This window comes from Quercus robur, chromosome 5 (assembly GCF_932294415.1).
Source record: "Quercus robur chromosome 5, dhQueRobu3.1, whole genome shotgun sequence".
Taxonomy (NCBI): domain Eukaryota; kingdom Viridiplantae; phylum Streptophyta; class Magnoliopsida; order Fagales; family Fagaceae; genus Quercus; species Quercus robur.
In genome coordinates, this window is record NC_065538.1 from 79677239 (window position 1) to 79690570 (window position 13332).

Here is a 13332-nt window from a genome sequence, read left to right on the forward strand (position 1 = left end):
CTCTCCACAAGAAAATTTTTCCTCCCACTTCTCTCTCCCATTTACTTTACTTGTGATACTCATTCTCTATGGCTTTGTCTATTAAGCCCCTCTTTGCTTCTTACAATACTCCAAATGCTCCTAAGAGGATTCCAAAAGCTACCAATTCAGACCACTTCAGCCAGAATTCTTTGCCTAGTGCTCGCAAATTGAACATTGCCCATGATCACACATTGCCTCTCCCTTTAAAACATCACAACTACAGAAGCAAACATGATGCTGTAAGTTTGTGTCCTTTCTTAAAGCCACCAATACGATTGACTACCATCGAGAAAGTATCCGTTAAAACCATCTCATGAGGTGTCCTCATATTTGATGAGCCTTACACATTTGTGGGATTCACATGTTTTGAGAGGGCGCTCCATGAAACCCTCTCATAAGTCAATGTTTCATTGTTATAGTCACTAAACTAACCACTATTCTTTTGAGAGTAAAAATTATTTATCCCTTTTCTGAGGAGTTTCACTTAATGTTCTACTAAGTGTTGTATACTATGTGTTTAAATTTTTTATTTTTCATTTTGTTTATGATAAAACCACTTTTGTTAGGTTGCGATCAGGAGCCATGAGGTCACTATGCAAAATTTTCATCACTGCCACTTGTTCTCCTTGAGTTTTTTTTTTTTTTGTTTTTTTTTTTGTTTTACCTTGTAATATTTTAATATCTTCCATTCTTAACAAAAGAAGGAAGTAAAAATATGATAATCTTTCTTAAACTTTATGCTAGAGGTGATACAACCTTTAACAAAATAACTATATTTAGTTCCCCCACCCCCCCCCCCCCCCTCCAAATTAAAGTAATATAAAATCGAATTTTCATTGATATATTATTATTTACCCAAAACTTATCATGTTATCAAAGTAATTGGTCTTGATTTTTTTCTTTTTATTTATTGAAACAAACACATATACACACAAATGAGAGAAAATGCGGTTCTAAATTTTAACACAAAAATATACTACAAACTTTACTCAAAAACCTTGATTAATTAGTCTTGAATTTAAACCTTGACTTTGCTCACCTTAGCTTCTATCTACTCGAAGCATTATATAGTTTGTTTCTGAATATAATACACTATAATGATTTAATTGAATACATTAAAGATGTCAATTGGCATTTAGTTACACTCTTTTTTTTGCTTCTGGTTTTCACTGTGCCCGATATTTTATTTTATTTTTAGTTTTAGCTTTTAACAGATTGCTTCCTTAATTCCCTTCCAGGATAAAATTCACAGCCAACATGCACAAAAGTTGAAAGAAGTTAAGCACGTGCTGAACAAAGCCGGAGAAGATCCATTGGAAGGTTTATATATGATTGATGCGATTCAACGCCTTGGCATTGACTACCACTTCCAAGAAGAGATTGAAACAATTCTACAGAGGCAAAATATGATATCTAGTGCTTATGGTTATAATGAAATCAACAATCAACCTTACGAAACTGCTCTACGCTTTCGATTATTGAGACAAGATGGTTACTACGTTTCTTCAGGTCGGCATTTTCTTTTCTATAATTTATATATAGGGTCCGTTTGGATTGAGCTTATTGTTGCTGAAACTGAAAACTGAAAACTGAAAACACTGTAGCAAAATAATTTTTAAATGTGTAAATAGTACCGTGGGACCCATTTTTAATATTTTTTAATGCGTGAACAGTATCAGCACAGTATGTGAACAGTATATTTACTGTTCATAACAGTAAAATTTGTCCTCCCAAAGTCAACAAATGCGGGCCAAAAAAAAAAAAAAAGTAGCAAAACGCAACTTTGAAAACGTGGATGCAGGATTCATCTGAATCCAAACGCCCTCATAAAGCCAATGGCATTGCTCATGGCTATAAAGTCATCATTAAGGGTGAGGGAGGGGTTTGGGATTTAGATTCTCACAAAGATCCATTAGCCGACGGCCCAAATATCGAGAAATTATTGTAGTGTACTTAGTAATCTACATATTCCTCTTACATAAATGTGAGTATGTAAGAGAAAGGTATAGTCCTTCAAGGGTGAGGGTCGAGGGGTTTGGGATTTATATTCTCACAAAGATCCGATAGCCAATGGCCCAAATGTCGATAAAATATTATAGTGTACTTAGTAAGCTACATACTCCACTTACATAAATATGAGTATGCAAGAGAATAGAATAGTCCATTAAGAGTGAGGGCTGAGGGGTCTGGCATTTAGATTTTTACAAATATCCAAATTAATGGCCAAAAGCCAAAATGTCGAAAAATTATTGTAGTGTACTTAGTAAGTTATATATTCATCTTACATAAATATGAGTATGTAAGAGAAGGGCATAGCCCATCAGGTACACTAAATAATTTTACTTAAACACCCCTACCCCTCCCGCTCCCCTTGTTAATTTGGTTTAATGGGGAAATTTGTCCAATATTATGATCCAACCGAACCAAACTGATTACACCTTTAACTAAAAGCCACTTGAAAATTTTATGTAAGAAAATATTTTAGAAATATTATCAAAACTGTATGCCACTTGCTACACCTACAATATGCATTTTGCAAGTTTTAGTACACCAAAATACAAAATTGTGATTAATTACTAATTGTTAAATTTTTTTTATAAATTTCTTGAATTTTTTGTTATAGAATTTTAGTTGGAATAAAATTTTTAATTTCTTGAAAAGTTAGGTACTTTAGTTTTAACTAAATTAAACTATCATTACAATTAGTAAGATAAATTATTTGAATAATTATTGAGAGTGTAGCTACTTGTTACCAAGAGAAAATACTCATTTGGTGGAACCGTGATTTATAAGACTTGACTTTTATTTTATAGTATACGATTTATGATATATATGTTGTGGGATCCAACCTTTTTATAAAATTAAAAAAAAGACCCCATTAATAATTCAACAAACGTTTTACACTTCTGCAATACAGTTCTGTCATTTGTCATGAAATTATAGTTCTATAATTTTTTTTTCTGCTTTCTTTTTTCATTTTATAAATTCCTTTTACAATACTGTAACATCCTTTTATGGTTTTCTACTATCCACAAATTTTCAATAATTTGAAATTAAAGTTATGATAGAAGAAATATATTAAACACTATAAGTACATTAAAAAAAAAAAAAAAAAAAAACTAAGTCACGTATAGAGCTTCTTGTATATTTATTGAAACATTTTCAAACTTTTATACTTGTACAATGATTTTCTTATTTATTATTCTTAAGTAATTAATTAAATTATCATTCTTGAATATTTTTTATAAAAATAATTGGATTATTCTTTTAGACAGATCTACTGATGAATATATATATATATATATATATATTATTTTTTAATATCTTTTACTAGACACTATGCATGAAAAAGAAATTGATTTGATAACTGTTATATTTATATGACAATTAAATAATTTAATTTCTTACTGGCTAGCTATGATTTTTATTTTCAACATCGATTTTGCTTTCAACTTTGTCTTTTAATCTTTGTTATCCCAACTTAAAGCCTAATCCCACCGCTAATTATTCAAAGCAATAAGGATACAAAAACTAAAACTAAGGGGAAAACAATTTTGTTCCTATTTGTAATCCTTTACTATTTGATTTTAGAACAAAGCTATATACTCGCTAAATGAATATTGTATATACACTTGTACAGCGTTGTTTAACAACTTCAAGGACAAGGAGAGGAAGTTCAAATCAAGTCTAGTCGGAGATATAAAAGGATTGATTGGTTTATATGAAGCTTCTCAGTTAAGTATTGAAGGAGAAGATATACTTGATGAAGCTGGAGAGTTTAGTCGCCAATATCTTACCGAATGGGCGACCCATCTTGATCATCAACAAGCCATTCTTATCACGGATACACTGAAGAATCCTCATCACAAGAGCCAGGCAAGGTTCACGACTAAAAACATTCAAACTAACATTCAAGGGACAAATGAATGGATCAATGTTGTGCAAGAACTAGCTCAAATAGATTCCAACATGGTTCATGAAATACACCAAAAGGAAATTCATCAAATTTTGAAGTAAGTTGAGCAATGATGTTGAGGATTTAGTTTGCATTTTATTGTATATTATTAACGATTTACTTAAATCTTTTTATTTGTTTTAGATGGTGGAAAGACCTAGGCTTGGCCAATGAGTTGAAATTTGCTAGAGACCAGCCACTCAAATGGTACATGTGGCCCATGGCATGCCTCACAGATCCAATCTTGTCGGAGCAAAGGGTTGAGCTCACAAAACCCTTGGCACTACTCTACATAATAGATGACATATTTGATGTTCGTGGAACCCTCGATGAACTTAAACACTTCACAGAAGTTGTCAATAGGTATGGATCAGTAGTAGAATAATATAAGAAAAATGTTAAAACTATAACAAATTTTACTATGAATTGATCTAACTATAAATATGATTTATGTCACTTCAACATAACATATAATAATAATAAAATATCTTAATTAGTACTTTGTGATTAGTTAATGTAGTAAAACTTGTTATAACCCCATATTTATTTGAAAAATAAAAATAAAATTGCATGCAGATGGGAACTTGATGCTGCTGAGCAACTACCAGACTACATGAAGATATGCTTCAAGGCTCTTTATGACATTACCAACGAAATCTGCTACAAGGTCTACAAAAAGCATGGATGGAACCCCTTGGAAAGCCTTAAAAAAACGGTATAAAATAATGTAACCCGGAACCTAGCAAGAATTTATTAATCGAGTATGGATTTAGGAAAGTTTAGGGCCCGTTTGGTACGTGTGTTTAAACAACAATATTAAGTTTTTTTGGAAATATGTGTGGATGAAAAAGTGTGTGAAAATACTTATAATGTTGTTTAAAAACTGAAAACATGTGTTTGAACTCGCGTACTAATAGGGGTCTTAATGAGCTGTGTTTGAGAATTTATATTAATATTTACAGTGGGCGAGATTGTGCAACGCATTCTTAATAGAAGCACAATGGTTGGCTCATGGGATCTTTCCAAAGACGGAAGAGTACCTGAAGAATGCCCTTATCAGCACAGGAGTGCATATGGTGCTTGTTCATACTTTCTTTTTCTTGGGTCAAGGCATAACCAATGAAACTGTAGATCTTCTAGATGATGTTCCGGGCATTATATCTTCTACTGCGAAAATTCTTCGTCTTTGGGATGACTTGGGAAGTGCCAAGGTAACATATAATTTAGTGATGAACCTTTTCCTTTTTTAACAAAGAGATTTTTATTCCCTATTGTGACCTTTTAGGTGGGTTAAATACAAGAAAGAAAAGAAAACTTAGATTACTTTGACAGAATCCAGCATCCTAACAAAACAAGTGTCGGAGTTTTTAGTTAAGAGCACAGACTTGAAGGAACTGTACTTGCCTTCTTTTACATGCTTGACCAAGGAACAAAATTATAAAATAGAGATCACTAGCATCACTATGAGTCTATGGCACTACATTGTTCTTAGTCCTAAGAAATAGAAACTTATAATGGAACAAGCAATCAATTGGGACTCAGCTATTTGCTAAAACCTAGGACTACCAGATAAGCTTAATATTTTCAAAACAACTTTAGTAAGCAGATGAACAAAGTTTTTCTTTAAATTAGTTTAGAAAGAAACTCTACAAACTTCTCATATATCTTCTTTTTGCTTGTAAATTTTGAAAATTTAACATTTAAATTTCATGTTTCTTATGTTCTTAACATGCATATAAAATTTTGTTTAGATTGGATGATATTTATTATTCGATCAATAAACTTATTTTTTATACATAATTTTAGATCACAAAAAGTTGAAATTTTAACATTTATTTGTTGACATAGTAGTTGATTTTTGATCTTTTTGAAATTTTACAAACACGAAAGATATGATAAGAACATGCAATCTAACTGTTAGATTTTCAAAATTTACACTCAATATAAAAATATATAAGGAATTTGTAGGGTTTCTCTCCAAACTAATTTGGAGAGAAACTTTGTTCCAAGTACATGCTTTCTATGAAGTTAAACTAATTAACTTAAAGATCATTATTAAAAAATTTCAGATAAAATAATACACCTAACAAACACAATAACAATCATCTCCATGAGGCATTCCCGAATGGAGATGGTCTAGCTTATGTTTACGTAGTTATTACCAATCCCATGCCTGGTGAAGATTAAAGGAAAAAATTTGACTTCAAACAGATTTAGAATCATCTTTTCCAATCCATTAGTGAAGAATTATAATGCTATTTATTTGTATTATTTAAACAAATTATACAACTTCAAAAAATTATATAACTAAAACTACATATAAATAATCTCTTTAATTATTACATATTAAGTTTGCGTCAAACATTTTTCAAGACGAAATATTTATATTATATTGTTATTCTTAATTAGAATGAAATTTAGAGGGTCTATTTCACAATTATAAAGACAAGACCTATGACTATATATGCATAATAGGTCTATTAGTACAATAGTATAGTAACAGTACATTGATGGGACAATTGAACTTGACAAATAATTTCATAAAGGATGAAATTAAAACACGTATAAATGATATAAATTAAAAATGGAATAAAGTTGAATTACCTATAAAAATAACTAATTGGGCAAAGTGCAAAATATTTTTTTTATATAACATAAATTTTCTACTTTAACTTAATCTAAGTATATATGTGTATGAAAGCCTTTCTTAAAGACTTGAACCTCAATTTTTGCTCTCATATCTCACAAGCATTTACAATTGTAGATAGAAATATTACTCGCTAAAAGTTAGTAAAATTATAATTATATTAAAAAAATTAAGGATTCAAAACATTTTATATATATGTGTGTGTGATTTTTTGTATATGTAAATAAAATAACAATTATGAAAAAAAAGGAATAGTTGATAAAAAAAAAGGGTAGAGTGTTTTTTATCAAATAACTTCCTTTGCTAGGTAAGATGTGTTTTCAAGGGTCACAGGTTTAGCTAACCAAGAGTTTTTAGGGTCATCCAAAATTTTGCGGGCACCCCTAAACTACAACGTGGATCGATCCACCCCTTGATAAATAAAGTCGTGTGCTATTCATAACATTTATCGTCTTAAGTGGTTAGTTACCAATAAAAATTACAGAGAAATGAGAGAGAAAGCTATGGACAGAAGTTATTTTGTGAAACACAAAACTATAAGATTAGTATGTTTTGCTGCTATTATCAAATTTTGCAGAGCAAAACTATAGCTTATTGTGAACGAAATGGAAGAAAGAACTATTCATTTGTTTTACTGGGGGTCCGTGGCATAAAGGAGAGAAGAGTGGCTATAGATATATGGCTTTCCTTTATTCAAAGAGGACATATTTAATTTAAGACAGAGTACTCCATTGATGTCCATTAATGCGAAGACCCACATATTGTTGGCTAGGGCAATAAAATGTTCTTATCAATAGAAACATAGTAAGGGGAATAATTTTCCTCCAAACCAGTTTGAATGTAAACACAAAGCACAAAATTTTTCTCTTTAGGCGAATCTCCTTCGAAATATGTGTAACAACCATTTATGTGTATTATTTAAGTAAATCACATAACTTTTTATACAGGTCATGCAATCAATCACCACATAGTAAAGAGAATTAGAGAAATTTTTCTTAAGACTAGTTTGAAGATAAATTTGTATTTGTTTTGGTCTTGGTGGACTTGGTCAATAATATCATGCTTGGTTTCAGTTTTAGTCCATTTGTTGATTGGATCCTCACTGGATCCATACAAACCTAGGCCCAGTTACACTTATTATTAGTAAAGTTTTAAATATTGTTTCAATTGAAATGAACCCTGTACAAAGTGATGTTAGATCAATTACAACTTGTCACGATTTTATAGCTAAGTGGTATTGACTAAATTTTTATAAGGAAAAATAGAATTCAAATCCTCATCCCATTATTGTAAAAAAAAAAAAAAAAAAAAAAAAAAAAAAAAAAAAAAAAACTCACAAGCTCTACAAATTACCAAATAATGTCACTAGTACAGCACTAGTCGATCTAGGGTGCCAGAAATTGGCTTTTAATTAATGTTTGAAACTTGCTCTTTCTAGTCACTGAAATAAGCCTGGTTTTAACTGCAGGACGAGAATCAAGATGGGCGTGATGGATCTTATTTAAAGTGCTACATGAAAGAACATTGTGGCTCTTCAATCAAAGACACAAGAGAACATATAATATCTATGATTTCAGATGAATGGAAGTGCCTCAACAAGGAATGCCTCTATTCTTATCCATTCCCTGCATCTTTTAAGAATGTTTCTCTCAATGCTGCAAGGATGATTCCTTTGATGTACAATTACGATGACAATCATCGCCTTCCAAGTTTAGAGGAGCATATGAAGTCGCTGCTAATTGGTGGTGTTGTTACACAACAAAATGAATTAACTATTGTATCACAGATGAAGGCTGAAGGATAAGGAAGCCAGATCAGAATCAGAAGTGAGCAAAGATATAGAGAATGAAGAAAGACCAGGCTAAACAACATGTAGCATTGTTTATGTTACTAGTGTTGGTTAAACTATATGTAGTTTAGTCTTGTCTAGTAATGGGCATGTGATGTGCACGTGTGTGATTAGTTGTAATCTTCTTGTTTGTTAGAAATCTGTTATAGTTGTTAAGTTAGTTAGTTAGTTAGCTTCTCTGTTGTATATAAACTATAGCATCAGTGTATCATTATTCAAGTTAATGAGAATTTACTCTTAACAAATCTCTTTGGTATCAGAGCCTAAATTGAAAGCTCACTAGTATAAATACTTGAGTTAGTTTAGAACCCTAATTTTTAAATTACAGCTAGATTTCTTTTAATCTGCTCTAGATAAAGCAAAACAAGAGTAATAAATACATAATCAACCAGGACTACTAACTAGTGTAGGGACATACATAATTGAAAACTAAGTAAAAAGTACAAGTAGTAAAGGAAGAGAGAAGTAAACACAAGATAACACCGTAATGTATTATCGAGGAGGAAAACTGAAAAAACCGGCTAAAAAACCTCTCTGCGGCCCTACAAGCCGAATCGATCTACTAGAAAATTAGTTTGAGTACAAGGATAACAATTAGACCTTCCAAGCCTAGGCTACCCTCTGTACTTGAGCCATCCGAACCCCAACTACCAATGGGCTTCACCAAGCCTTGTCTTCACTAGCTTTCTAGGTCTCATAACTATCCCCATTTGCTCCCACCAAAGATTGGCATGACCCAATGCTTTCCAATTGCTCCAAATCAACTCATAACACTTTGAATGGATGTGGGTTGTTTTTGGGCTAAGAACCTTTCAAAGGATATGGAATTAGAGAGGGAAGAGAGTGAAGAAAACTAAGAGAAATGTGTAGATGATTGTTGGTTTGTAATCTCTAACTTTCCAATGGATTTCTAGGGTTTTCTCTTTGAAACTCTCCTTACAATTTCGTGGGTAATTTTGGCTTTTATAGTGTGAGTAAAGGTATAAGGGAAACACACAGAATTCCAGCTGTCAGTGCATCTTGCGACTTAGTTCGAAGGTTGGCCAAGTCACAACCTACTTGCAAAATACCTCTGACACTTGAGTCATTTGAACTTCCAACATGTGCTCCTCACGTGGCCTTTCGCGGGTTGTAGCAGTTAAGAACTAGTCGAGAGTAATTCGCGAAATCCTTTGTTCTTCATAGATCTTCACCAAATTGAACGCTATACCCATTACATGTATTCCCAAAAAAATACAGCTAAATGATTGAATGAATTACAATCAAATTTGACATGAAATTTAAGCCAATAAACATGAATTGAAAATCACAACTTTATTGTGCTTATTTGTATTAACTGTCAAATGCCTTTGTGTGTATTCTGATAGGCCAAAAACATATTGACCCCCTTGTGATAAATTAATTGATTAATTAGCCAAGTTTATTAATTAATCAAATTAATATGCAATGTACGTGGTAGCACAAACAAATCACCAATTAAACTAAGTATGCAGTGGAAATTAAATTGACACGGTGATTTGTTTACGAATGGGGAAAACCTACATGACAAAAACCTCATTGGGTGATTTTAAGGTCACCACTCCCGATAATCCACTATTATCAAAACAAGCGATTACAAGTAAAGGAATCCCAATACCTTATATCAACCTACAGTTGAACCTTTACCCCAATACCTAATTGGACTTGTTTTGTAGTAACAATCTCTCCTTTTCAATGCACGGCTCCCAGTATGTGACTGACCAATTGCGCGGATCCCAGTACGCGACTTCTATCACCAACTAGAGAAGATTGTTGGCTGTAAAGTTCTTCAGTTCATCACACAATGAAGATAATGAAGTTGCTTGTTCACAAAACCCTACGGTGTACAAACACAGCAGCTTCTTCACAAGAAAGATGAATTAGGGCAAATTTTGTCTCTGATCACAATTTGCTTAAACAAAACTTTGCTCAACACTTGTGCAACTTGTGTCATCTTTGACGGCCCTTAAAATAATTCTTATATATGTCTAAGGTTGTGAGAAAAGAAAGTCCAAACATATAATCACGGATTTGATGAAAAACAGACTAAAAAATCTGAGTTTCATAAACCTCGATAGATACCCTATCTGTCAAGTTGCTGTCGAGCCATCGAATTCAGACAGCTCTAAATCTCGATAGATTGCTAGCTATGGAGCTTTAATGAACAACACTTTTCACACTTGATTCTTGGATAGACTTGCATGGTTTTAACACTTAAACTTGAAACCTTGTTTCTTGAAGTATTAAATACATCTTAGATCTACCCAATTACAAGTAAAGTGCATTTTGTTAAAGGATTAGCCAATTACATAAAATAGTGACATATGTTCCTAACATGTATAACACATATGTCCTAACAATCTTCCCCTTTGGCAATCCATGACAAAGCCACAACAAACAAATGAGATATGAGAGAAGCCATAAATCACTCAACTCATATTCACTTGTTGAATACAATAAAATCTATCCTAACACAAACTCTTGAAAAACTTTGTAAGAAGAGAGTTTATGACAAGTAGACTTTGACAACCTGTATTTCTGAAACACTTTAAAAAAAACTCATCAAGGCATCTTAGTGTAAAATAGAAATAATAGATTGCATACAAGTTATAAGAAGCATGTGCATTAAGAGAGAAAAGAAACAACACATGAAAGGGTAGGTGAAAAACATACATCAATATGTAAAGAATATAAGTACAATGTATGTCAAAATGGTCACAAAACCCATGTACAAGATATAAATGTATCTAAAGTAGACAAAAAAGAAAAAGATACATAATATCCTCACTACATCCCTCAAAATCAACACTCCCCCTAACAAAAATCTCCTAAACTAACTCTCCCCCTAATTATGACTACTCTCAAAACCAAAGTGTAAGAGTGTCAAGAAGACATCTCGTCAGCACTGGAAGAGCTATCATCTCCATCATCCTCATCATCGGAAGCAGTGGCATCATCATCATCATCCTCATCCTCAGAAGCCTCTGGAGTAGGTGGAGGAGAAGTAATGAAGCCACCCATGACCGCCTGGCATCGTGCAATACGACCAACTCAGGTGTTCACCTGACGCAACTCATCATTGAGAGTGTTGAGGCGAGCATCCATGCGCTGAAGCTATGCCATGATGTCCCCTAGAGTCACACCGCTCGTAGAAGAAGAGGGAGCAGATGTGGATGGAGCCAAAGGAATGGGAGGAGTTGCTAACCTTGACCGCCTTGACCGAAACTGTGCCTTGATTCGTTTAAGGGTAGCGGCATCTATAGCACCCATAATAGAGAAGTGGTCGGACAAGGGAATAGGAACAGAAAAATGACATAAAATCCTCATGATAGCTGAAGGGAAGATGAGCTTATCACGGGTCGCCGAATCCCTATACACATCTATGATAGAAAGAATGAAATGAAAGGGAAAATCTATACTAAGATGCTCTAAAAGTGAAAGAAAAAACCGAGCACAGGGCTTTGTAATGGAGTTATAATGAGATAAGGGATGTAAAACAAAAGTCATGACTATGTTAAGAAAACGAGGGCCTTTTACAAAGCCTGAACAGTAAGTGAACTGACGCTTACCTCAATCAGAAGGGCGCTCACAAAAAGAAGAGATAAGCTCATCTTTAGACATGGTCTTAAGACGATCACAACCAAGGTAGTCAGGATGCTCTACCCTAGGGACACGGAGCACATCGGATACAATATCCGGTGTGACAACAATGTGCGTACCTCGACGCGAGTAACAAAATAAGGTACTGAAAAATCAAATCCATGCATGTTGGAGTAGAACTCCTATATCAGCACGGATGGACAGGTGACTGGGACGTCACACAATGACTCCCATTCCCTACTGTGGATGACAGTGGGAAGGTTAGTGTCAGAGAAGTCCGACAAGATGACTTAGCGTTCAGAATGAATGCCTTGTTAGGAAAAGTTCTCAAAGAAGTCCCATTTGGCCTTCTCATCACGGAACCGAACGTGTGAGGGAGTAGGATCAGAAGAAGTGGATGCCCCGGAACGAAGAAGGTTTCGGGACTGAGTAGATTTGTGTTTGGGTGCCATAGAAGCAGACTAACGCAAACAAAAGAGAGAGAGAGAGGGAGAAAGAAACAATCAGAAAAGTCCTAAGCAACAAGAATATATCAAAATATATTGATTAGAAAGTACGTATGCATAAGAATGCATAAACATGTGACATGCAAAGGTAATTGCATCATGGGCTCAGCCCAATCTAATTCTACCAGTACACAATCAGTTGCACATATATAACACACATCTAAATGCATGAAAATATAGTTGTAATGCATATGAGATGCAATGCATGAAGTTTTAAGATCACATAAGCATAACCCAACCCAAAAATTTCACCAAAACTTCATCAATTTCGAAAAAACCCAAATTTTAAAGAAAATCCCAAAATCTAGGTCAGAATGCATGAACATGATTGATGAAAGTCAAGAAAAGAGATCATACCTATGAAAATGCAAGCAAACGATCAAGGAAAGAGTAGGGAAGATGAAGTGGTTGAGTTGAGAGTGTTTGGGAGTGAGAGAGATGAGAAATTGTCGAGAGAGGTCAAAGAAATGAGATCAAAAATCACGACGCGCATATATATAGAAACCTCATAAAGCTCGATCGATCGAGATGTATTGATGAGCTATCGAGCTTTAAAACACGTCTTCTAGCTGTTGAGACAGCTATTGAGGATTTGTCGAGGATCAAACAACAGAATTCTTCACAAAGAAGCTCAATGGATCAAGGTAGCTGTTAAGGAGCTATCGAGGGGACAGAAAGTTTCTCGATCGATCCACCTAGCTATCGAGAGGTGTCGTGATTGCGATAAAAAACAATT

General features: G+C 33.6%; 1 protein-coding gene across 1 annotated transcript; it reads left to right on the forward strand.

The window, feature by feature from the left end:
* Nucleotides 1-8692, forward strand: LOC126727297 ((3S,6E)-nerolidol synthase 1-like). Its single transcript, XM_050432881.1, has 7 exons — nucleotides 1-260; nucleotides 1260-1530; nucleotides 3662-4034; nucleotides 4121-4339; nucleotides 4553-4691; nucleotides 4939-5187; nucleotides 8092-8692. Exons 1-7 carry the CDS (start codon nucleotides 69-71, stop codon nucleotides 8425-8427), a joined length of 1779 nt encoding a protein of 592 aa, XP_050288838.1. The 5' UTR covers nucleotides 1-68; the 3' UTR covers nucleotides 8428-8692.
* The last annotated feature ends 4640 nt before the right edge of the window (nucleotides 8693-13332 follow it).